Source organism: Electrona antarctica (genome assembly GCF_951216825.1).
Source record: "Electrona antarctica genome assembly, chromosome: 14".
NCBI lineage: Eukaryota > Metazoa > Chordata > Actinopteri > Myctophiformes > Myctophidae > Electrona > Electrona antarctica.
This window is the reverse complement of record NC_136795.1, coordinates 15843348-15866770: the sequence shown is the minus strand read 5'-3', so window position 1 is coordinate 15866770 and position 23423 is coordinate 15843348. Positions and strand designations below refer to the sequence as shown.

Below are 23423 nucleotides of genomic sequence, written 5' to 3'. Positions count from 1 at the left end.
AGTACTTTGTAAAGAAAATTCATTAAAGATGGAGTGCTGTGATTTTTGTACTCCAATTTTTCATGTGTTTAAGACAAAAGCAAAGCAAAGCAAAGTTACTATATTTACCCAGGGTATCTGGGCTAAGCTCAAGAACTTGTTTCCAGCCAGGCCCTGCTCATAGAACATTTTATGGTAGTGGTTCAATGCCTTGCTCAAGGGCACTTCAGCGGTGGTAATTTTAACGTGTCGGACCGCTGATTCGAACTGGCGACCGCTGATTCGAACTGGCTCCGCAATCCGTTCGGCCACCGCTGCCACAAGACTTCATTAGACCCCTTGGTGTGGTTTTTATGTGCAATGATGTCTTCCCTTTGTATTTAGGGTTTCTTCCTGGAGGCTGAAACCTTGACAATCAAACGTGCCAATGAAAAAAACCTGTAATATATGACATCACACTGTCAGCCCCTCCCCCTTTATCATACAACAACAGCTGTGGGTGTGGCTTCAGTTCATAAAAACTAAATTTTAATAAATACTGTACATGTTTTTGAAATAATTCTCCTTCCTTATATAACAATAGGGTGGAAGAAAATCATGGCACTAAAAAAAATTATACATTTGCTTTGAAGTAAAACTCCAGTTTTTCCATAATGCTAAGTCAGCACTCTATGTTGTGGAGACAGAAATGGAAGGCTACACTGTACACGGGCGTGAAAAAAAGGGTCGCAGGGCCCAGGGGCAACAGCTCCACCAGAGAGCTCCAGATTTCTCTCTCCAGAGCAACATTAGTATAATCCTCCTGGGGTCTGGGGTCCCGAGGCGTTCCAAGGCCAGTGAGTTGATGTAAAAGTAAAAAGTAAAGTACAAATACCTCAAAATTGTACTTAGTACAGTACTTAAGTAAATGTCCTCAGTTACTTTCCACCACTGTGGACTATAGCCATTCTGCCACTAGGGGCCACTAGGGCAGTGGGCACCAGAGCATGGACAGTGAACAGTGACTTTGGGGTATTCAGGAAAGGATCATGTTCAGATTGTATCAGAAAATGTGTCAGTAATGTAATCAAAACATTTATGCATTGATCGATGATTAATGACAAATTGTTTAAGCATATGCATGCATTTACACATTTGACAGTGGAGCATTTCTCTCTCTCTCTCTCTCTCACTGACTCACTCGCACGCACGCACGCACGCACGCACGCACGCACGCACGCACGCACGCACGCACGCACGCACTCACACACACACACACACACACACACACACACACACACACACACACACACACACACACACACACACACACACACACACACACACACACACAGAGAGAGAGAGTCACCTGCCTCTAGTGTTTAGCAGTGTCATTGTAACATCTGTGAGTGAATCTCAATCATATCCTATTCCTCTTGGTGTCAGAAATTCAAAACCCCATGGAAGCACTTCTTCACCTCCATGCCGGTGTATGCCATCATTGTAGCCAACTTCTGCAGGAGCTGGACTTTCTACCTGCTGCTCATCAGCCAGCCAGCCTACTTTGAGGAAGTCTTTGGTTTTGAGATCAGCAAGGTGAGACTACAGTATTGGCCTGCCTACAGAATAATGTTAATGTATGTGCATAATGCTATGTCATCATTGTCATGTGTACTACAAGTTAGATAGAATGATATGCTATTCCTCGGCAATGCCTTGCTACACTCTAACACTCTATGCCGTACATTTGATTCTCTTATGTTCACATTTGAAAATCTGCTGTATGAACTCACACACACTTTCGACCACTTCAACATACTTGATATCAAAACTGCAGGCAGAAGCAAAGTTTGTCTCACCTTTGCTGCCGTAGTCTGTGTTGGGTTGGATGTGTGTTTCTTCGTTTACTTTTTTCCCCCTGGATAGGCAAGGGATGAGGAACAATGGGGAGAGGTCACTGGGGCTTCTTTAACACCTCCACCTCTCTCTCTCTCTCTCTCTCTCTCTCTCTCTCTCATAGGTGGGCGCTGTGTCAGCCTTGCCCCATCTGGTGATGACCATCATTGTGCCCATTGGTGGACAGTTGGCAGACTATCTGAGAACCCACAACCTGATGTCCACCACCAACGTCAGGAAGATGATGAACTGTGGAGGTGAGAGGGCAGAAGAGACAGGGCGGTCGATCAGAGGCGAGGGAAATACTAGAAAAGTGGATTTTGAGTGGCACTAGCCCTTCCTATATCCAGCTTTTGGTGTGTGTGCAGAAACTTTGTCAAAGTCGTACGATTTGTCACACATGTTACCGCAGTGAAATTTGTTCTCCGCATTTGACCCATCTCTTGGAGCGGTGAGCCGCAGCCAAGGAGCCGTGCTCGGGAATCATTTTGATTAGTTGATTTGACCCCCCAAATTGATGCTGAGTGCCAAGCAGGGAGGCAGTGGGTCCCATTTTTACAGTCTTTGGTATGACCCGGCCGGGGATCGAACCCCAACCTCCCAGTTTTAGGATGGACACTCCACAAGGCCACTGTCATTAAATTCCCTTTGACAATGAATGGACAATTTTACATCATAGTGTCTGAGCAAATAGACATATTGATGTACAATGATAAGAGCGCCCCTCACTTCAATTCAATTCAATTTTATTAAAGTGTCAACAAGTTGTCTCAAGACACTTTACAAACCAACAAAGATCCACCCAGAGCAAGCAATATTGCGACAATGGTAATGAAAAACTCCCCTTTAGGAAGAAACGTCAGGCAGAACCCAACTCTAGGGTGGGCGGCCATCTGCCTCGACCGTGTCGGGGGAGAGGGGGGGGGGGGGGGGGGGGTAGAGGGGGAATAGGAGGAAAGAATAGAAGAGCGATAGACAGGGAAAGAGATACAGGCAGAGGCCGGGTCCACGGTCCACACTTCACACGGGTGTGATTTTAAATATGTAATTAAAGAAAAGGTTGCCCAGCCAGAGGGGCAGAGTGTCCCCTGTGGAGAGACACAGGAAATAGCAGGGGGGAAGAGAGGGAAGGACATGCAGTCAGATTCAAACGTGGGCCGGCTGCAGCAAGGACTGAGCCTTTATAAGATATGCACTCTACCTGGTGAGGCACTGGGGTGCGCCATAAATTAAATCTTTGCGGTTACATCTGCTGTTCTGAAATTAAATTTACTTTATTCCCCAATTTTTTCAAAAAGTTTTTTTTTTTACCCCAACCCTGGAGACAATGATGAAAAACGTATAATAAACATTAAATAATAAAAGAAAATGGCAATAGAATGAACTTGAAGATATTATTATTATTATTATTTGACATATAGCTAGGTGAAGGGGGTGAGGGAGAGCTATAATCTCATTTGGCAGGAGGAAGCTAGCACATATATCAAAAATGTGGTCAACACCTTTCCGCTTTTAGACAACCAGCTACTGAATTCAGAAACTTGCATTAAGAGCTAGTGGACCCTGATGAAGGCCTCCTGGCCGAAACACCTTGGGCTCCAATTTTGTCGCAGGCTTTACCCGCAGCGCGGCCCGCAATTCAGCCGCTGTCCGAAAATTACGAATATAGGAGCTTTCTCTGTCCCTTAATGGTATTTTCGTCCCGCGTCACCCGCTATATTTTTTGCCGACACCGGTATTTGCGCCTAGAGGTGTGGTCATGGGCGTGTTGGCACGCTTTCCCCTAAATTGCTATTTTGGTCACATACATTTGGGAAGTCGATAGTGGAGTTTAAAAGCACCCGTAAGCCGTGCCAAATTAGTTCGGTAGCGGTGCACGGCACGCCGCGCGCGCCTCAATGGAGATGACTTATCTCTCCTTATTCTCCTATCTCTTTGTAATTTTCCTATAATCAGCAGAAGTCGAGTGCCCGCCACGTCCATTGGGTTTATATAATTGTATAGTCAAATAAGTTATTTGTGCGCGATGTGGCTGCAGCAGTGAGACTTCAGGGCAGCGGCTATGAAGCAATATAGCACTAACGGGCAACTGATAAGGGATCTCTTAAAGGGATCTCTTAAAGCCAAGACTGGTGATTGGTTAAATTTGGTTTAATGATTGTAACGCCCAAACCATAATGCATAATATAACGGGTAATGGAGGTGTTTAAGGGATTTAGACAGGTAACCAAAATACCAACTTTAGTGGGGGAACACCCTTTCCCCACTCCTAAATCCCCAAATAGTGGCTTTAGAAAGATGAGACAAAAATGGAGCCCCTTGTGTAGAAGCTTGTTACAGTTGGTCACCTGTGTTTTTTAAATTTAAACTGAACAGAGCTGCCTTTGACCTTTTCTTAAGTTCGCTGTCTGATTTGCCACTCTGAAGGTTTATAAGGCAATCACTTTAAAGACTTGCATTTTGAGCGTTTGATTATAAACAATAACGCTGCTGCCAGAGCTACTGTAAGACATTTATAAATCAACTTTATTTTATTATGAATCTATTTTATTCTTATGATTAAATAATAGTTTATTAGTATTAACATATTATGGTAAATGGTGAATATCCAAGGCACTTTACATAGATTGTGCATTACATTCACCTATTCACGCACACATTCACACACCGATGGACTGAGGAAACCATGCAAGGCACCAACCTGCACATCAGGAGCAATTAAGGGTTCAGAGTCTTGCTCAAGGACACTTCGACACTAACTCTGGGGGAGCCCGGGTTCGAACTGGGAACCTTGCAGTTCCCATCCGGCCACTCTATCCCTGAGCCACTGCCACCCCCCATATGCATGTAAACACATCGAATCTGACAATGGGAGGGGGAGATATATAATAGTAGCTGTTCTGGCCGCCAGGAACGAAGTCGACGAGTGCCCAGCGAGGAGAGTTCTAAGCTTTTCTGATATTTACTTTCTAAATGTCTTTCAGGATTTGGAATGGAGGCCACTCTACTGCTGGTGGTGGGTTTCTCTCACACAAAGGGTGTTGCCATTTCCTTCTTGGTCCTTGCTGTGGGCTTTAGTGGGTTTGCTATCTCAGGTAAGGAGTTTAACAACCAAACCCAAAGACAGTTTCATAATAATGAATATTATGTTTTTGCATAGATTGAAACTTGAGACCATTTTAATAAATGGACTTAAATTTATTTTTATCCTAGAGTGAATTTAGTTTGGTTTAATTTGACAGAGGATGTCCCTGATCCCTGACTATAATTAGAAATGCAACTGGAACATTATTCCAACTAATATTACTCTAAAACTGGCAGAAACAATATTAATGTATGTACAGTATATATATTTGTTCTGATATTGACACAAATTCCACTTCACCACAGTTGTTAAACCCTTGAACAGGGCCCTTTCCATTGTGTTTTATATTACACACAGGCTTTGGCTCTATGGCTTATAACCATTCATCTGTGTGGCTCTATGAAGATTAGTGGTTAACCCACTGAGCCTGACAGCCTGTCATCATAGAACTAGTCACAATGCAGTTCTATCGTTCTTTCACTCAGGGTTCAACGTCAATCATTTAGACATCGCCCCTCGCTATGCCAGCATCCTGATGGGCATCTCCAATGGAGTGGGAACACTATCTGGAATGGTGTGCCCTCTCATAGTCGGAGCCATGACAAAACACAAGGTACCTCAGCTCCGTTCCAAAATGCAAACGTACTTTTGCATCTTGAACTTGAATGAAATGAAATGAATAGCAATATAAAAACACACAATTACAAAAGAAACAATGATGAATCTAAACTGTGCAATTAACATAAGGTTCTGTGAGAAATATAGCATGGTTACTAGTACTACTGAGATTTAAACGTGTAAAGGTTACCCAGTAAGCATATCTCAGGGTCTAGCTGGAAGGTAAACCCATGTATCTTTGATAAACGATGCATGCTAATTGGAGTGTATTAGTATTAGTTTTCCCCTTGTCCAAACCACACCTATAGTCATAGCTGACATATGAGTATCATACCTTTTATAAGTAAATATGAACAATTGTTGGCTCACACCGTTTTTGAGTGGTGCAAACCACTCCAACAACTGGCTTTGTACCCGTGTTTGTTCGTACCAAAAAAACGAGCATGGTTGCTATGGTTAGCAACCAAAAAACGAGCATGGTTGCTATGGTCACTGACATTACGTCAGACCACAGCTGATCAGGCTATATAAGACCTTGCACCACTCAGTTCACACAGGTGTGTTTTTCCATAACTGTTGAATTTAGTCGCTCCGGCCATGACATTTGATAAAATCCAATTGTCCATGATTGAGCCTGTTGTTAGCCTGTTTTCCTCATTTTCAGACACGTGAGGAGTGGAAGTATGTCTTCCTCATCGCCTCCGTTGTTCACTATGGGGGAGTGATTTTCTATGGTAAGTACAATATAAAGCCTGATTTATGCTCTAGTAGTGACATGGGATATGTTGCTCGACAAAATAACGTATTTTCACCTTAAAAGGTATCTCTGGGTTACGAAACAAAACAACAAACAACTATTCGCCATAAGCCTGAGAGAATAGATGTGTTTTCAATGTTGGATAATGGCCAATCTCCATTGGGAGAGAGTTCCACAGGGTGGGAGCAGCCACACTGTGGCTGCACTGTGGCTGCTCCAAACAAGCAAACCTTGGGGGACAGATCCTTCAGGATCTGTCCCCCAAGGTTTGCTTGTTTGTTTTGGGAACAGAGGAGGTCCAAGTCTGTGGACCGCAGGTTCCGTGACAGAGTAGGTTTATGGAAGAGGTCTGAGTCATAGTACTACTGTATGTTAAAGCCTATACCCCTATACTATAGTGAGCAATATTGCTTGGAGCAATCTATTTATAAACTATTGCTTGGAAGTATGTGCCACTGGCAAAGGTTGGTCATAGTAGTAGAAACTAAATATTGTGATTGATTTAATTGTTTGACTGGTTTGACTGATTTTAGACTGTTGAAAATAGTTTGAGCTGTCTGTTTGAACTGTGGGACAGTTTGGAAATAGACAGCCATTAACTGAATTCTAAACCCATAGTCTGGTAGTGCAGGCTGCACTGTGCAGCTAGTTAGTATACTGACCATATGCTCTCACAAGCACACTAGTTTGAGTCTACCTCCCATCACATGTCTCCTCTTGCTCTGCCCTTGTGTCTTGTCTCTACTCCTATATAAATAAATTATATCAACTCCCTCTCTAAAATGAAAAGAGGAGGAAGCACTCAAAGCAGTTTATATATTGTCCTGTCAGGCAGAGACCTTGTATGGCCCTTTCACAGGCCCTGTCACATCAGGCCCCTCTCACGCCACTGGATGTGCCTGACAGCCCCGTGACAGGGCTGTGAGTGACAGGGCCTGACATCCCTACTGACATGATACTGACCATGATATACTGGAATACTGCCAATGATATACTGACCATGATACTTACATGATACTGATGACATGACACTACTGACCATGATACTAACAATGATACTGAGCTAATAGTGGCATGATACTGACCCTGACATGATAATGACATCCGCAGTTGAATCCACAGAGGGGTACCCTGGGCGCAGCCATTGCTGTGGTATAATCCGCACTGATTAGCTACACCTGGCCAACAGGGCTCTGCATACATGGAGCAGTGCCCTGTTGGCCAGGTGTAGCTAATCAGTGCTGATTACACCTCAGCAATGGCTGCGCCAATGGAAACTGGTTGACAGAGCTATACAACCTTTATGCGTTTTTCTTTTCAGTGTGAAAAAGTATTTTAGAGGGTTCTGGTGTATTGCGAGGCATCCAAAAAGCCCCATGCTTCCAAATGACTGTGGGCCCCATACGAGGTAGCAATATGTTGTGTTGTTTTTCTGTTGCTATAGGAATCTTTGCCTCCGGGGAGAAGCAACCGTGGGCGGACATAGAGGACACCAGCGAGGAGAAGTGCGGCATCATCGATGAGGATGAATTGGCCAATGAAACGGAGGAGATGTACCGCGGGGGCGGGCAGTACGGGGCCATGAGCCAACCGGTGGCCGGTGCCAATGGGGCCGGCGGGGCTGGGGCAGGATGGGTGACGGACTGGGACAAGACAGAAGAGTATGTGCAGCCCGGACACAACTCTTACCGGCACGAGGGGGGGTCAGAGAGGGAGCTGACATAGAGGATGAAGGCATTTCAACTTAAAGAGGAGAGAAGGATAAACATGGCATGGAGGAGGGGTCGACGCAACACTGAATGGAACTCTTGTGTGCTTCGGTACAGTATTTACAACTGCACATGGGGATTCGTATGGATCTTAATCTGATTAATTGTTTGCGTGTGTGTGTGTGTGTGTGTGTGTGTGTGTGTGTGTGTGTGTGTGTGTGTGTGTAGGTAATACAGTAGTTAATGTACATATATATATATATTCGACAGTCCAAGATCATCTCCCAGAATTCTTCCTCCTCCTGAGTCATTTGTGATAGGTCAACTCAGGAGTGATGTTTGTCATGGAAGTACATTTCAGAGGAGATTCCCTATGTGGGTGTGTTTCATTAGTCGTTTAACACACTCTCTGTCTGATGGCTTCGCTTCGGGGAATGCCATCTTAAGTGCCATTCCATTACTCTGAAAAACTCAAGTGAACTTTATGAGATCGACAACGAGGGCCAAGGGAACGAATAGGTAACAGTGTCCACTCAAGAGGCGCATCTTAGCTAGAATGCATTGCTGTGCGCTGAACAACTACACAACCTTGGCTGACCTATGATCTATTATTGCATAGTGCTGTCTGCATAAGGGTATTCCCTTTAAATCCCCCACTCCCCCAAGTAACCACTCACATCATGACGTATGGTGCTGTCTGCTGTGTATAAAGTGCGTTCAACAACTAAAAAAAAGCTGTGTGCGTACATACGTGTGTGCGTGTGTGTGTGTGTGTGTGTGTGTGTGTGTGTGTGTGTGTGTGTGTGTGAGAGAGAGAGAGAGCTAGAGAGTGCGAGAGAGAGAGAGAAAAAGAGTACAGTGAACACAAAGACACATTCCTGTAAATAAACTTTCAAGCCACTGGCTATATTTTATGTTTAATACAGCAACATGTACTGATGTGGTGGATAAGAAGGTATGGGATCTTGTTTGTAACATTTTAACATTTTGGACACATTTTAAACCTAAACTAATTCAACAAATGGACCACTTTTTTTTTATTAAGAAATTATTTGTTTTCCTTTATCACTAATTACTTTATTTTTTACTTATTGAACAAATTCAGAAAAAAAAGTAAAAGTAAAATGTATTACTGTGAATAGTCTAGTTCCACCCAACTGGGTGTTGCTGCATCCACTTCACCTTAACCTCCACCACATGCACCGACATTGCACTGACATTCCATACGGATCATTTGATTGGCAACATGTTTTCAATGCTCAGCGTGAGAGGACAATTAAATCAGATACTGTATGTGTGTTTTGAGCCTTTTGCCAAAATGACTAAATCAACTTGATAGATGAAGTATTGAGTACTCTTGAAGTGTAGTCTTTTTTAATATGAAGCAAACTCATTTAGCTTTTGTGTGTGTATGTGGGGACTGGGAGGGGGGATTTATTTGGTGTGTGCAAGTGTGCATAGCTGCACACGCAGACATGTGCACAACGGTGCACGACATGTGGTCTGTTGTCTCGGTAAATCTCACCTGGGTTTGACCTAACTAGGTCATGTCCATCCTGGGCTGTGGGTCACAATGCACATATTGTGAGTAATCGTCTGGCGATTGTGGCTTTCCATTTGATCTGAACTCTCCCTTTGGAGAGGTGGTCCAGAAGGAGTCAAGTGTGATACCTAACCACATAAAAGCCTATTTTAGTCATGTCACTAATAGGCGAAGATATCTGCCAAAATAACATATCTATATGGATACAACACACAGTGAGCTTGTCGTGTGTACACGTGTGCGATAAACACAACATGTTGCGTTGTAAGCTTGTAGATTGGATTTAAAAGTTAAAGAACCACTGATATAGGGTTGGAGTGGTTCACAGTATTGGATGTGGTAGAAAGTCCTCAGTGTTAATTATCCATTTGTAATTCAAAGTGTACAAAATGTAACCAAATGGAATGGTTCGATTTGTAGCATACACTCACAGACTTAAACAAACATTGAGGATTTTATTGCTGCATAATATTCCAAGGCAGTTGAGTGCATTTGCACATTGGTGTTGCATGCCGTATATAGCAGATCTACAAGCTCACAACGGGTCACATTCATGGCGCGTTGTGAGCTTGTAGATCTGCTATTTACTGAGCACGACACCGGCACGCAACTAAGTATAGCTGAGGCTGAATTAATTGGATTCTCTGCGATTGGCTCATCACTCTCCTGTTGGCATTGTCATTGTACCTCCTGTAGCACAAGCTCCTCGTTCCCTATCTGTGCTGTTTCAGTGTAGCGTCTCCCTGAATGTCAGTCATGTATGAGTTGGTCGGTCAGAGGTTGTTAGAGAGAGAAAGTGTCTGTCTCTGTGTGTGTGTGTGTGTGTGTGTGTGTGTGTGTGTGTGTGTGTGTGTGTGTGTGTGTGTGTGTGTGTGTGTGTGTGTGTGTGTGTGTGTGTGTGTGTGTGTGTGTTGGGTGCAGGTGCTGAAACATTGTGCGGTGAGCATGTTTTAATAATAGATTGTGGAGCACAGCAGTGCAGTGCCCCCCTCCCCTTTCACCCTTTGACGCACACATGCAGTCTCCAGCCCCCCCCTTGTGTGTGTATGTGCGTGCTTGCGACCCTTGCGTGCGTGCGTGCATGCGTGTGTGAGAATCTGAAGTTGTGTATTTGTAAGCATAATGTTGGCACATTTTTATTTTATAAAACAATGTCTGATGGCTTATGGTCATTTACTGTAACTAATTCCATTCTGCGAGTCACTGTCGAATGTTGGCACACGTTCGCCCTGACTTCCCTATTTTGGGCATGTGATTATAGCCAAATTCTTCAAAAATGTCAAAAGATTTGAAATAATTTTAAACATTTTGAAAAATAGCTCATCTACAAGCAGATCACGATCATGGTGATATGCTACATGTAGGTGTTGTGAGCTAATAACTATAGGTCGAATATTTTTTTGATTGTTAATAGGGCGTAAGTAGTTAAAGACCAAGGAACTGGAATGCCAGACATCTCAACAATCATGAATGACGACTCCTGTGAACATGTTCTACTTCTTTTTTAAGTGTTGTATTGGTTTGTGTTTTGAATCTCTTCTGTTTTCATACATGTCCAGTGTTGTTTCCCTATGTCTTATGATGAAACGTTCGATTACCTGTGGGGAATACATGTAAGGAAAAGAAAAAAATAATAAAAGTAAATACACGTATAAAAGAGTACAAATGTGGAATCTATGTATAAAAGATGTATATGTGAAATAAAATAATTTAAACAACTGTGTATTCAAATTTATGAAAAAGTTTGAGTACTGATTTTAAGAAGGCATTTGTAGAATTGCCTCTTTCAGGCACAATGGCAATTCTCTCTCACTCTCTCTCTGCGCTCAGTCTCATGATGACAGATGGACACAGGATTATCTCAGTGATTTTAGGCAAAGATTAGAGAGGAGAGCAGATGCACTCTGTGGGAGAGTGAGGGGGAAACATGAGCGTCAGGGACGACAGAACATTACGCAGGACAAACCACAGGACATACAGAGGGAGGAGCATAACGTATTGTGTATGTGTGTGTGCGCGCGCGTGTGTGTGTGTGTGTGTGTGTGTGTGTGTTACAGTACAGACCAATCAATGAAAGTAAATAGGCCTATAGTAAAGATATATATTGGGTGTATGATGAAACAAGAAATTACTCAAGTCATTATATATCAGCTTGCATTCCATTCTCTTGCATATTGTACCTTAGTGGGGCTTTCTGTACTAGTTGCGTTTGCAGTCTCTAGTCATGGTGCGGTGGGGGAGAGGAGAGTGGGCTTAGTGTCCCATTGGCCGTGGGGCTTAGTGTCCCAGCAGAAGGGTGAAATCTTAGAATATACATTAATAGAGACGTCACCGGATTTCTCCTCTCATCCACTTGCATGAGGAGTTCTTCCGGGTTGGAAACAGTGCATTCTGGGATTGCTTATGGGCCAGACGTGAACGCCCCAAGGGCCAGTGAGGCTATTCAACGTTGAAGCACTGGGCCCTAGTGGTAGGAGGAGGGACTACAGGCGGACCCGTGGATTCATGACCGGGAAACCCCGTGCAGCTGGGCTTTAACATTGAGCGCTCGGTTGCACTTCCGCATTTGACCACCAAAATGTGGTGGTCAAATGCGGAAGTAGACGTTCTGAGACGGTACTTCCGGCAGTCTTCCGGGTGCTTCAAAACGCCACTGAGCAACTTCCACTGACATGAATAGCTGGGGGGGCAGAGCTTCGCGCCAGTTCAGTCTCTATCCTTTTATATACTCTATGCGTGAACGCGCCGTGCCGTTGACTATCATTTTGCACATTCACGTATGAAACAGAGCGTTCATGTGTTATCGGCCCATACGTGAACGTGCGCAATGCATAATGCTGGCTCGAGCTGCAATACCAAATTCGGTCACTATAGTCTTTTTCGCCTCGGTGACTTCTCTATTATATTTATACTCGGTGAAATCAGCCGTCAGCTGCCAGAAATAGCCCATTGGCCGTATAGGGCTAGTCTCCCATTGGCTTAGAGGCCAGCCAATCATGGAAATCTCGCCACTACATGGCTACTAGACCACGTGACTATACTAGAAAGTCTGATCATTGATCAGCTCTGCAAGCTGATAAAAAAGTGTATGTATTGTGTACCACCCACATGTACGCACGCACGCATGCATTGTAGCCCCCAGCCAATACCCAGCCCGCAACAGCCCTGCCAATCGGGCTCAGCCCTATTGACACGACTGCGCGTTGGTCTGGCGAGTGGGAGGCCCAGGTTCAATACCCGCTTCCACACAATGCTACACACGTCGCACAGGTTTATAATATATACCGGTATTCAGGCTTAAAGGCAGAGAAACAGCGAAGGACAACTCCTGGCAATAGTACACAGCAAAATCCTCAATTTAATTCTGAGGGTGTTGTATAGTAAACCATAGGCTATATAAAAGCAGAAAACAGTTGATCAGTATGTTCAGGTTCCGATACCCCCGTCCCCCCCTGCCATCTCTGTCCACCATTGAAGACTCATAAAGTCACTGGGTCAGTGGGTTGTGCTCCTGCATATTATAAAAGCGAAGAAGCAGTGCCAAAATGGGGGGCAGCTGCCTGCTGGCATCTCCAAAAAGAGACGAGGCAAACATTCACCCATATTGTTCAAAACTAAACTGTTTTGGAGTTCATATAATTTGGGTGAATGTTGCGGTATGTTTTGACATAACATAGCCCACTGGTTCCCAAACTTTTTCATGTCAAGGACCCCCAAATTGACATTGTTTAGCCCACGGACCCCCATTTGAAAAGACATGCCTGCAGGGACCCCCATAAGAGAAGACTTTTACGGCTCTATAGCAGTGATTCTCAACCTGTTTTATTTCAAGGACCTCCAGTTTGACATGCATTAGTCTACGGACCCCCATTAAATGGCATTTCTATCTCTGGGACCCCCAATTAATATTGTAAAATCAATGTTAATTTGTACAAATGGAACCAAATGGACCCATCAGGGTCCACGTTAGATTCAGATTTTACGGGGGCCAGTTTCGAATTGCAGCCTTCCGTAGGTGCCCTTTGAGAGCGGTTTTGAAGGAGTCAAGGGATTCACATGTCTTAATGACTGTTGGTAGGGCGTTCCACATTTTGGTGGCATAGGAGCGAAAAGAATGCAGTCCCTTGTTTGTGCCGAATCTGGGTTGTACATGGTTTGTTGCACTCCCTCTGGTGTTGTGGGTGTGGACTTCGTTAACATTAAGGAAGTATTTAGACAGGTACATGGGTATCTTGGTGGTGTATCGAATCTTGTGGACCAGACCCATTACAAGATGCTGTACTCTGTCGTCGACCCTAAGCCATTCCAGCCTGTCAAAGTGGGCAGGGGTGAGGTGGGTTCGGGGGGTGAGGCCAAGTAGGAGCCTGACCAGTTTGTTTTGGGAGGTCTGGAGCCTTGTTTTGAGGGCCTTTGAGGTGCTGTGGTACCAAGAGGTGCATGCATAGTATAGTCAAATAAACCTTGTACAAGGGCTCCTGTTAAGGTCTTCAAGGTGTTTTTGTTGACCAGTGAGGAGATCCTGTAAAGGAATCTTGTTCTTTGATTGACTTTTTTGATTACGTTGGTGGCCATTTTATCACCGGAAAGAGAATGGATTCAGTTTTTCCCAGGTGTAAGGATAGTTTGTTCAGAGCTGAGGGTCTTTTCAATGCTTATTGAAATGCTTCCTTGTGGAACGCCACAGCTCACTGGGAGGGGGGGGACAGTGTTCCGTTCACCTCCACCATCTGTTCTCTCCCCTCCAGGTTAGCCTCGGTCCCAGGCTCACTTAACTGCGAAAAAGAAGAGCCTGGTCACAACCTAAGGCAGAGAAGCTATCGAAAGGCCCCCGGAAGTTAAAGTTTTTTGACCAATCGCAGCGTTGTGTTCCCGAAAATGTATTCCCGCTGAAATGATCATTGGGTGGGGACCAAGGGGGCAGGCAGGCTTTCCAACGTTGAAGCTCTCCTCCCTAGTGGTAGGAGGAGGGACTACAGGCGAACCCGTGGATTCATGACCGGGAAACCCCGTGCAGCTGGGCTTTAACATTGAGCGCTCGGTTGCACTTCCGCATTTGACCACCAAAATTTGGTGGTCAAATGCGGAAGTAGACGTTCTCAGACGGTACTTCCGGCAGTCTTCCGGGTGCTTCAAAACGCCACTGAGCAACTTCCACTGACATGAATAGCTGGGGGGGCGGAGCTTCGCGCCAGTTCAGTCTCTATTATATATATACTCTATGGTGGGGACTAGTAAACACAGCCGCACCGCGTGACGTAGTTATCTTACACGCAACACTTCCGCCACTTCCGCTGATAGTCTTTTCAGCGTAGGTCTTGCCCAGGGTGCCTCCAGGTAGGATTGCATCCAGCTATGTTGAATATATAAATATATATATATATATATATATATATATATATAGAATCGTATCTTTCCCATTTTCACTGTGTAGTTCCAAACACAACTGTTTTCCGAAATAATCCATCCGTATCAGCCAATCATACGTGAATGCGCTCTTTTCATCGACGTCACTAGTCTCTGGTATGGTATTTTTAATTGGTTTAAAACTCACACAATGCCCGTTCCTTTTGGGCGTGGCTCGTATTTTATATATATATATATAATTTGATGTTTTACATTTGGGTGGTTGCTAATTTGTGCTTCTTTGCACTGCGGTGTCGCGCGCCGAAAATAGCCGATATACAAGCTCACAGCGCGTCGCGTCCGTGACGCGCTGTGAGCTTGTATATCGGCAATTTTCGGCGCGCGACACCGTAATGCGACGAAGTATGAAGGAATCGGGCTGGACAGAGACCATGACGTGTGATTGGACAACCTCTCCATCTAAAGGCGGGACACAATTTGGTTTGTCTGTTGTGATTGCACCGTTGCGACGTCTGTCACGTTTGCCGCCGTTTCATTGGTTGTTCGCCGAGGACGACTTGCCGTGAAGACCTCCCCCCACGGAAAGGAATGAACCACAATGGAGTCCAAATAGAGCTCCGACTGACTGTTTCCCACAGTTTAATTTATTTATAACTTGTCCCTGCCTTTAATTTAGTCACTTTTTCATAGATATATATTCATATTCTGGTCCACGAGGTCTGTGAGATAAAGTACCGCGGGGCTCAAACTCCAAGTGTTTCTTCAAAGTGTTTTTTCTTTTGTTTTTTTTAACAAGGAAATCGTCTCAGGCTATGTAGCGAGCTAATCTCATTTTGTCATTTGTAATCTTTAGCGGCCTCTTTTTTATTGGCATTCTATAACACCGTTTAAGGTAAGGCTGCCTTACCTTTGCAAGACTTGACTGTATTGTCATTTGTCAGCGTATACCCAGATATATTAACACTTTTACAGCTAACTAAATGATTTAGTCAAAATAAATCTGGGTCACTCACTCACTCTCTGTAACGTTAAGGCCATGACAGCGCCTCAATGGGGGCAACCCATCAGGACCTGAAGTCTACAGTATGTGAAAACATGTCGCTTAGCTGACACTTCATTTCTTTCAGGCATGACGGAGTACAAACTTGTGGTGGTTGGAGCAGGAGGTGTGGGAAAGAGTGCACTTACCATCCAACTCATTCAGAATCACTTCGTTGACGAGTATGATCCTACCATCGAGGTGACACAGTCTGAGAGACATTGTTTGTTGTGTATTTTATGTCATGTCAAGTGAAATACACGCCAGATCACACCTTATATTTCTTCTTCCCTGTGTCTACAGCTGATGTTTCTCAACATTTTTATTTCAAGCACACAGATATTAGGATTTAGGCCATGATGGACACTATACTATATATATATATATATATATATATATATATGGATTTTATTTTTGATCTCTGGGACCCCTTGCTACACACCTACACTGTAAAATCCTAGCAAAATGTGTTATACAGCATCACAATAATTGTAACCACTTTATCCGTTCATACATGGGATATAAAAAAATAGCAGATCTACAAGGTTGTCCAAACAAATTTCTAGAAAATAAAATGGCAGACTATTTTATATTCTAGAAATTTGTTTGGAAGATTTTGAATAATCTGCATTTTTGAGTGGTGTAAACCACTCCAACAACTGGCTTTTTGAGTGGTGTAAACCACTCCAACAACTGGCTTTGTTAGTTTACTTGTCCACGTGTTTGTTCGTACCAAAAAAATGAGCATGGTTGCTATGGTCACTCAGTTCACACGGGTGTGATTTCATTACGTCAGACATTACGTCAGACCACAGCTGATCAGGCTATATAATACCTTACACCACTCAGTTCACACGGGTGTGATTTTTCTTAAAGGGGCATTCCACTAATTTTCAACATTTTACTATGTCATTAATATACCTTAGAGCTGTTGTGTGGAAATAATAAAAAGGTCCCCCCATTCTGTGTTTCCTAGAACTAGAGGTCTGAAAAAAATCATTAACATGGTGAAACACATCTTGATGATGTCATCAAGATGTGTTTCACCATGTTAATGATTATTTTCATAATTACAGTTCTAGGAAACACAGAATGGGGGGGACTTTTTATTATTTCCACACAACAGCTCTAAGGTATATTAATGACATAGTAAAATGTTGAAAATGGGTGGTTTTCCCCTTTAACACAAATATCCTCTTCTCGGAGTTCCTGACAACACATTTTCAGATGGGATCTGCGACTTGACTTGGCACTGATTATGCCACTGCTGTCATGGACTGAATTCTCACTGTCATTCCCCACTTCTGAGACATCAAACTCCTTTGTTAGGTCTGAATGTGTAGCTTAAATAAAACACCCCAGCCAACATACCTAGTGCAAAAAAGAGCAGCACCACCTCAAAACCTTCTACGCCTACCCTGTCTGCCCTCTGCAAGGACTCTGTTAAAGAGTGTGATTGACAGAGGGACAAAAGAGGGCTTGTACCTATTATATTTCCATGCATGGACCTCGTCCTCCGACGGTATTAACCTACAGTATACTCGTCGAGGTGTAGTACATGGGAGGCCCTCTCATTTACACAGACACAATTTTGTTAGCCTGCCCAATGGTGGCCTGCTCAAAGATGATGGGAGGTGTACTGTAGATAATGATATACATAGGGTTTTCTGGGGGGAAATCCAGGGCTCTGCTTTTGATGTCCATTTGATCATTCATTTTTATCCCTGCTTCCGGCCAGACTGAATTAAATACTTTAATTTTGTTTTGGAAAATGTAGATCTGATGCCTTTTGATACCTGATACCTTTTAATATATATTATCCTCATTAACCCTGGCGTCTCCTTTCTTGTTATAGTTTTTATAATTTTTTTTTGCATAAAATAGATCTACAAATTGCATCACAAGCTTGTGGAACGGCTGTTTTAGCTATTTGTCGTCCAGTACGACAAAGTACACAAGGCTTAAAGGACCACATCACCACTTTTCAAACTATCTTCATATAATTGGTTCTCACTAATGTTCATGATAAAATACCCCCCAAAAATCTACTCGGTCTGTGTCTCATAGGAGGGCTGTGGGCTGTTCAGAAACCCGTCTTCCAGTGACATCATCGTTAGGCAGATTTTTTTTTAAAAGAGGTTAAGAAAATGTGCATATTTAATCAATCGAACCCTGACCAGTATGCGTTGTTTGCAGGACTCGTACAGGAAACAGGTGGTGATTGACGGGGAGACGTGTCTGCTGGACATCCTGGACACTGCAGGCCAGGAGGAGTACAGCGCCATGAGAGACCAGTACATGAGGACAGGAGAGGGCTTCCTCTGTGTGTTCGCCATCAACAACATCAAGTCCTTTGAGGACGTCCATCTTTACAGGTGCCAGTACATTACCAAGCAGCCACCATCTTAGAACAGTGGAACAACATTCTGCTTTTCATTTGTGAGTTTTATGCTGCAAGTTGGAGTTAAAGTTAGGGTGATATGACTTCAATGTCACAAGTCAATTATTTCAAACTTTTGCATCAATGAACTATTATAAAAAAATATATATTTGGAAAGGATCCCCATTCGCTACCACCTGAAGAGCAGCTAGTCTTCCTGGGGTCCAAGTTGGGTTCTGCCAGGTCTTCTGGACTGCACCGGGGGGCGTTGGCACATTCCAGTAGGTGCGACATTGTCTGTACTGATCCACAGCTGCACATGTCTTCTGTTGTGTAGTTCCAGACTTTCATCAGTTTTTTGCACCTCCCCTGTTCCACATTGAGTGACTTCCAGGTTGTCCAGACAAGGTCTTGGCCACTAGCTAGGCTTTCTGTTGGTGTTATTCCTCTGTTCAGCCACTTTGCCATTCATCTTGCCAGATGTTGGCCCTTGCTGCTTGTTTGGTTGTCTGGAGGGGCAAGACTGTCTGCACAAAACCGGCTCTAGATGGGAGCCTGCGTGGGGGTGCTATGTGGCCACTGGCCCTGCAAAGGATCAAGGATGTCTATCTCCTGTGTTCTCCGTTCATCTTGAGCAATACACAGTCGTCTGATTCAGGTGGTTGTTATTGTAGTAGCTTGACATTTCTTGGAGGGCACTTTCTAGGACGGACTCAATCTTCTGGAAGTCTGCTTGTTGGGTGGTAATGCAGAGGTCGTCGGTGTAGATGAAATGCTGGCATTCTTGGGGTAGTGGCTGGTCGTTTGTGTACATATTGAAAAGGAAGGGGGCGAGCACGTTACCTTGTGGAAGGCCGTTCTTTTGGGCTTTCCATTTACTCCTCTGGTAATTTAACTGGACATAGAAGCGCCTGTTGTTGAGGAGGCCTTTGATGACTTGACACGGGTCACCAGGCTGACCATTGTGTGGTGTTGGACAGTGTTGTAGGCAGCAGAGAGATCTATGAATGCTGCTCCAGTTATTTGTTTTCCTTCAAACCCATCCTCAATGTGTTGGGTGAGGTTGAGTAGAGATGTCCAGCACAGGAGCGGCCAGGGCAGAAACCAGCTTTGTCTTTAGTCAGCTTGGTGCCTATGAGTGGCATGAGGCGTTGGAGTAGCAGCCTCTCATAGAGCTTGTAGGTGATGCAGAGGAGGGAAATGGGTCGGTAGCTCTTTGGGGATGATGGGTCTTTGCCACGTTTGGGGATTGCAACCACTTTGGCCTTTCTCCAGACAGAAGGGATAGTCTTCTGTGCCATGCATGTGTTCAGCATCCCCAGGAGCTAGGTCTTTGCCTTAGGTCCCAGGTGCTGTATCATTTCTGCCAGTTTGTCATATCAATCCCTGCTGCTTTTCCGAGTTTCAACTTTCCCATTGCAGTTTCGAGTTCTTCTAGGTCCAAGGGTTTTGTGAGAGGGCTGGCTGATTGTGGTTGGTCTGATACCACTGTGCGATAGTGTTGGTTAGACCATTAGTCCTACAACTACAACCTATCTGACTCAAACCCTCACCCTAAACCTAACCTCGGGGCAGCACACCTAAACCTAACCTTAACCCGTGTCTAACCAATGACTAGTCTAAACTAAGTATGCACCCCCGGCGGGGTTGGTTACGACTGTTGGCCACCTACGCAATCCCAGAGATAAAAAAGAGAATGCTGCATCAAACTGGGGGTCCTTGAAATAAAAAAGAATCACTGGTCTAGGTTAGTGTTTCTCAAACCTTTCTGAATCAAGGCCCACTTGAAAATATTGAAAGCATTCGCAGCCCACCCACCAATCAGCTGGGTGCGCCGTGTGCATTTTCAGAGCATGTTTATTTTAAGTCAGGGCGGAAACCCCTTGGGGTTCTTGTTGCTATCTACAGTGTGTGTGTGTGTGTATATATATATATATATATATATATATATATATATATATATATATAGCAACATTCAACCTTACTAAATGGGTTAATGATCAATCAATCCACTGTTTTCCACCATGGATCAATGAAACCGACTTTAAGTTCTTATTTATTGGTATCACTTATTAATGTTCTATTATCATTCAAATCTTAGTGTTTTGCCAATTTTGCGCTGGTCTAGTACAGGTAATGTGCCAGTATGCTGAGGGTTTGCCTTGTCACTTCCCTTCCACAGAGAGCAGATTAACAGAGTAAAGGACAGCGACAGTGTGCCAATGGTTCTGGTGGGCAACAAAAGCGACCTGGGTACTCGAAGCGTTGAGTCGCGAGTCGCATCGGAACTGGCCCGCAGCTATGGAGTTCCCTTTGTGGAGACCTCTGCCAAAACCAGACAGGTACCTGACCCAGTTCATTAACCGACAGAACCCAATATATTCATCTCTCGCTGACACGTGCATGAGGGTTTATACGAGCGATTCAACACCAAACGATGTTCTTTAATTGATTTCCTGTAGATCAAACTGACTTTTTTTTAAAAGACCCTACGAATGCCTTCTAAATCGGTATTCAACACTTTCAAGATTTTTCGAACTGTTGATTGCTAATTTTGAATAGCCAATGCAAAAATCGAAAATAACACTTTTAAAACGGGAAAGCATACGTGTCAAGTCTTTAACCCTCCCTTTTTTCCAGGCATGGGATCCCTATTCTAGGCATGTCATTATTATATGACTTTAAAACTTTTTGATGGAAATGTGATGTGTTGTGAGCTTGAAGATGGGCTATTTTTTTCTATTATTGAAATGGAGCTTATGTTTGTGTGCTTTGATTATTTTCCATTTTCTCTCTCTCTCTCTCTCTCTCTCTCTCTCTCTCTCTCTCTCTCAGGGTGTGGAGGAAGCCTTCTATTCATTAGTACGGGAGATTAGGAAATATAAAGAGACCAACCGCAGCAACAAGAAGAGCAAGAAGACCACTCATAGACGCTGCACGTTATTATAGCACCACACACACACAGAGCAACATACATCATCTGCCATAGCACTTGTCTAAAGCTATATTCACACTAGTGGCGACAAAATCTACAGAACGGCCAAGAGTGGCCAGCTACATTGCTGCTGAGTTTCCGTTGAAGTGCTGCTCAAGCCGCACTGTGTAAATGATATTGGGTTAAATGGCACAGGGAACTGGTTAATGGCAAGAATGAGTTCCTCTTTATTTTACAGAACAGTGGGGAATGGAAATCGAAAACGTAATCGTTGACGCTTCACTGTCATTGGAGAGCAGAAAAAAAAGCTAAATCATGAACTACAAACTGACACCAGGCATTAGTTTGTAACTTCATCATGTCTCTGGCTTCTGTTGGAAGTGACTTATAGCCTGTTGCTTTGTCGCAGCTAGTGTGAAAGCAGCATAACTCTCACAGCACCTCTGTCACGTTGAAGAGTTTCCACTTCCGCTTCCTGCTGCCAACACATGTATTTTACATCCACATGCCAGAGGGCAGCGTCCATTAACACTTGAACCCCAGCATCACTATTCTGGGGGGGACGTTCGTCAAAAATTGCATATCTACAAGCTCTGTGAACTTGTAGATCTGCTATATTTGGCGAATTGATTTGGTGTAGGGGGGTTGGGGGTGGGGAGCCGTCCGAGTAGTTGTAACTCATGTCCGTTTGACTAGCGGGTTTAAGTCGTTAATGCTGTGAATTTAACTGATGATACATACTTTTCTTTTTTGATAATGAAACAATTAAAAAGGAAGGTGCCAATGATTTTTCTTTTTTTTTTAACCACTTGAACCCTGCTGTCCCTATTTTGTACATGTAAGTATATGGGCAAAAATTATAGATCTGCAAGCTCGTAGATCAGACATTTTCACTATTCGTCTTATGACAAAGTAATATTACCAGGCTTAAGGGCGTCATAGATTTCAGTTTGAAGCTCAGCTTTTGTGAATACTTCAAATGTATTTGACCAAGAATTAAAAATATAAACGCTATTCTCACTTGATGCAGTGTCAACCATGCAGGGCCAAATGTTCCATTGCCCTTTTTGTACTGTACAGTATCTGCGCTCACATCACAATATGTGATTCAGTCCATGTTTTTAGTATGATTTAAAGCTGTAGTACATTGTCGGGAGGTATTTTTCATTAAATATGTTGTCCTATATTAGCACAAATGTGTTCATTGCAAACCCCCCCCCCCCCCCCCCCCCCCCAAAAAAAAATCTACTGAACGTAACGGGAAGACTAAAAGGTTTTTGAAGAGTGAAGTGTTGAACTTGTATCTTATGGTATGGACTACTAAATGAAGTAATCCATACCACACCATGAAGTGTTTTGCTTAGAGAATTATTGTGCTTGATTTGACTAAGGACTGAATATGTGTTAACTTGTCTTGACCTGGTATCCTAGTTATTTTGTAGCATTTAACTGTTTTCTTTGCACTGTTTTACTTGACCTTACTGTCATTTGTTGACTACGGTTCATGCCACTTACTCTGATGTTGCACTTTTTAATCTCTGGATAAATGCCTAAATTGTGAAAAGAATATAACCATTGTCCCACGATAACGGTGCACGTCCAAAAATAAACCTTTTATGCACTGAGGAAAAGGTGGTTGGTTCCCCCATTGACAAAATATTTATTTGACTGCTGCAGTCCATAACCTAGCTCCTTTTGGAACCTCATAAATGCAAGTGCATTTATATGCATTTATTATTGAAATGCTTAAGTGCATTTATATAGTGCCTTTATCCAAGGCAAGTGTATCATCTGCACAACTTGGTTCTGATACCTTTACTTTTTGGAAACGATACTGCGAAAAGGGGTTTTTGTCACTGTTTTTGGACGGCTCAACCCCCGTTCTACCGATGCAGGGATATCCTGACATGGAACCTCTTCTCGTAGCTAAAGCGTAGATATGAGGTTCCAAACGGAGCTAATAACCTCCATGTCATGTATGTTTCTATGACTCAACCAAAAAGGCACTCCATGTTTGTCTAGGGGAGATACATTACGGTATAGGCCTATTATTACATTCCATTATATTTTAGCTAAAATATAATCAGGATATCTGCTATCGAGCAGAAACCACCTAACTCCAAATAAATTGTGACTATA

General features: G+C 43.5%; 3 protein-coding genes across 3 annotated transcripts in view; 2 read left to right on the top strand and 1 right to left on the bottom strand.

Annotated features, from left to right (window-relative positions):
• slc17a7a (solute carrier family 17 member 7a) overlaps nucleotides 1-8039 on the top strand; it is a gene marked incomplete at both ends in the record, with an annotated part of 28102 nt that extends 20063 nt beyond the window's left edge. Inside the window, 6 exons of the mRNA XM_079520540.1 lie at nucleotides 1405-1554; nucleotides 1979-2111; nucleotides 4839-4949; nucleotides 5425-5552; nucleotides 6222-6291; nucleotides 7759-8039. Of these exons, the coding sequence (XP_079376666.1) occupies nucleotides 1405-1554; nucleotides 1979-2111; nucleotides 4839-4949; nucleotides 5425-5552; nucleotides 6222-6291; nucleotides 7759-8039 (873 nt within the window). The remainder of the gene's footprint in view (nucleotides 1-1404; nucleotides 1555-1978; nucleotides 2112-4838; nucleotides 4950-5424; nucleotides 5553-6221; nucleotides 6292-7758) is intronic.
• Nucleotides 1-23423, bottom strand: part of kcnj12b (potassium inwardly rectifying channel subfamily J member 12b) — a 214749-nt gene that overhangs the window by 92876 nt on the left and 98450 nt on the right. The window lies entirely within an intron of this gene.
• LOC306935970 (GTPase KRas) lies at nucleotides 15498-22509 on the top strand. Its single transcript, XM_079519353.1, has 5 exons — nucleotides 15498-15822; nucleotides 16058-16170; nucleotides 18166-18344; nucleotides 20532-20691; nucleotides 21185-22509. The coding sequence occupies exons 2-5, from the start codon at nucleotides 16060-16062 to the stop codon at nucleotides 21296-21298; spliced, it is 564 nt and encodes a 187-aa protein (XP_079375479.1). The 5' UTR covers nucleotides 15498-15822; nucleotides 16058-16059; the 3' UTR covers nucleotides 21299-22509.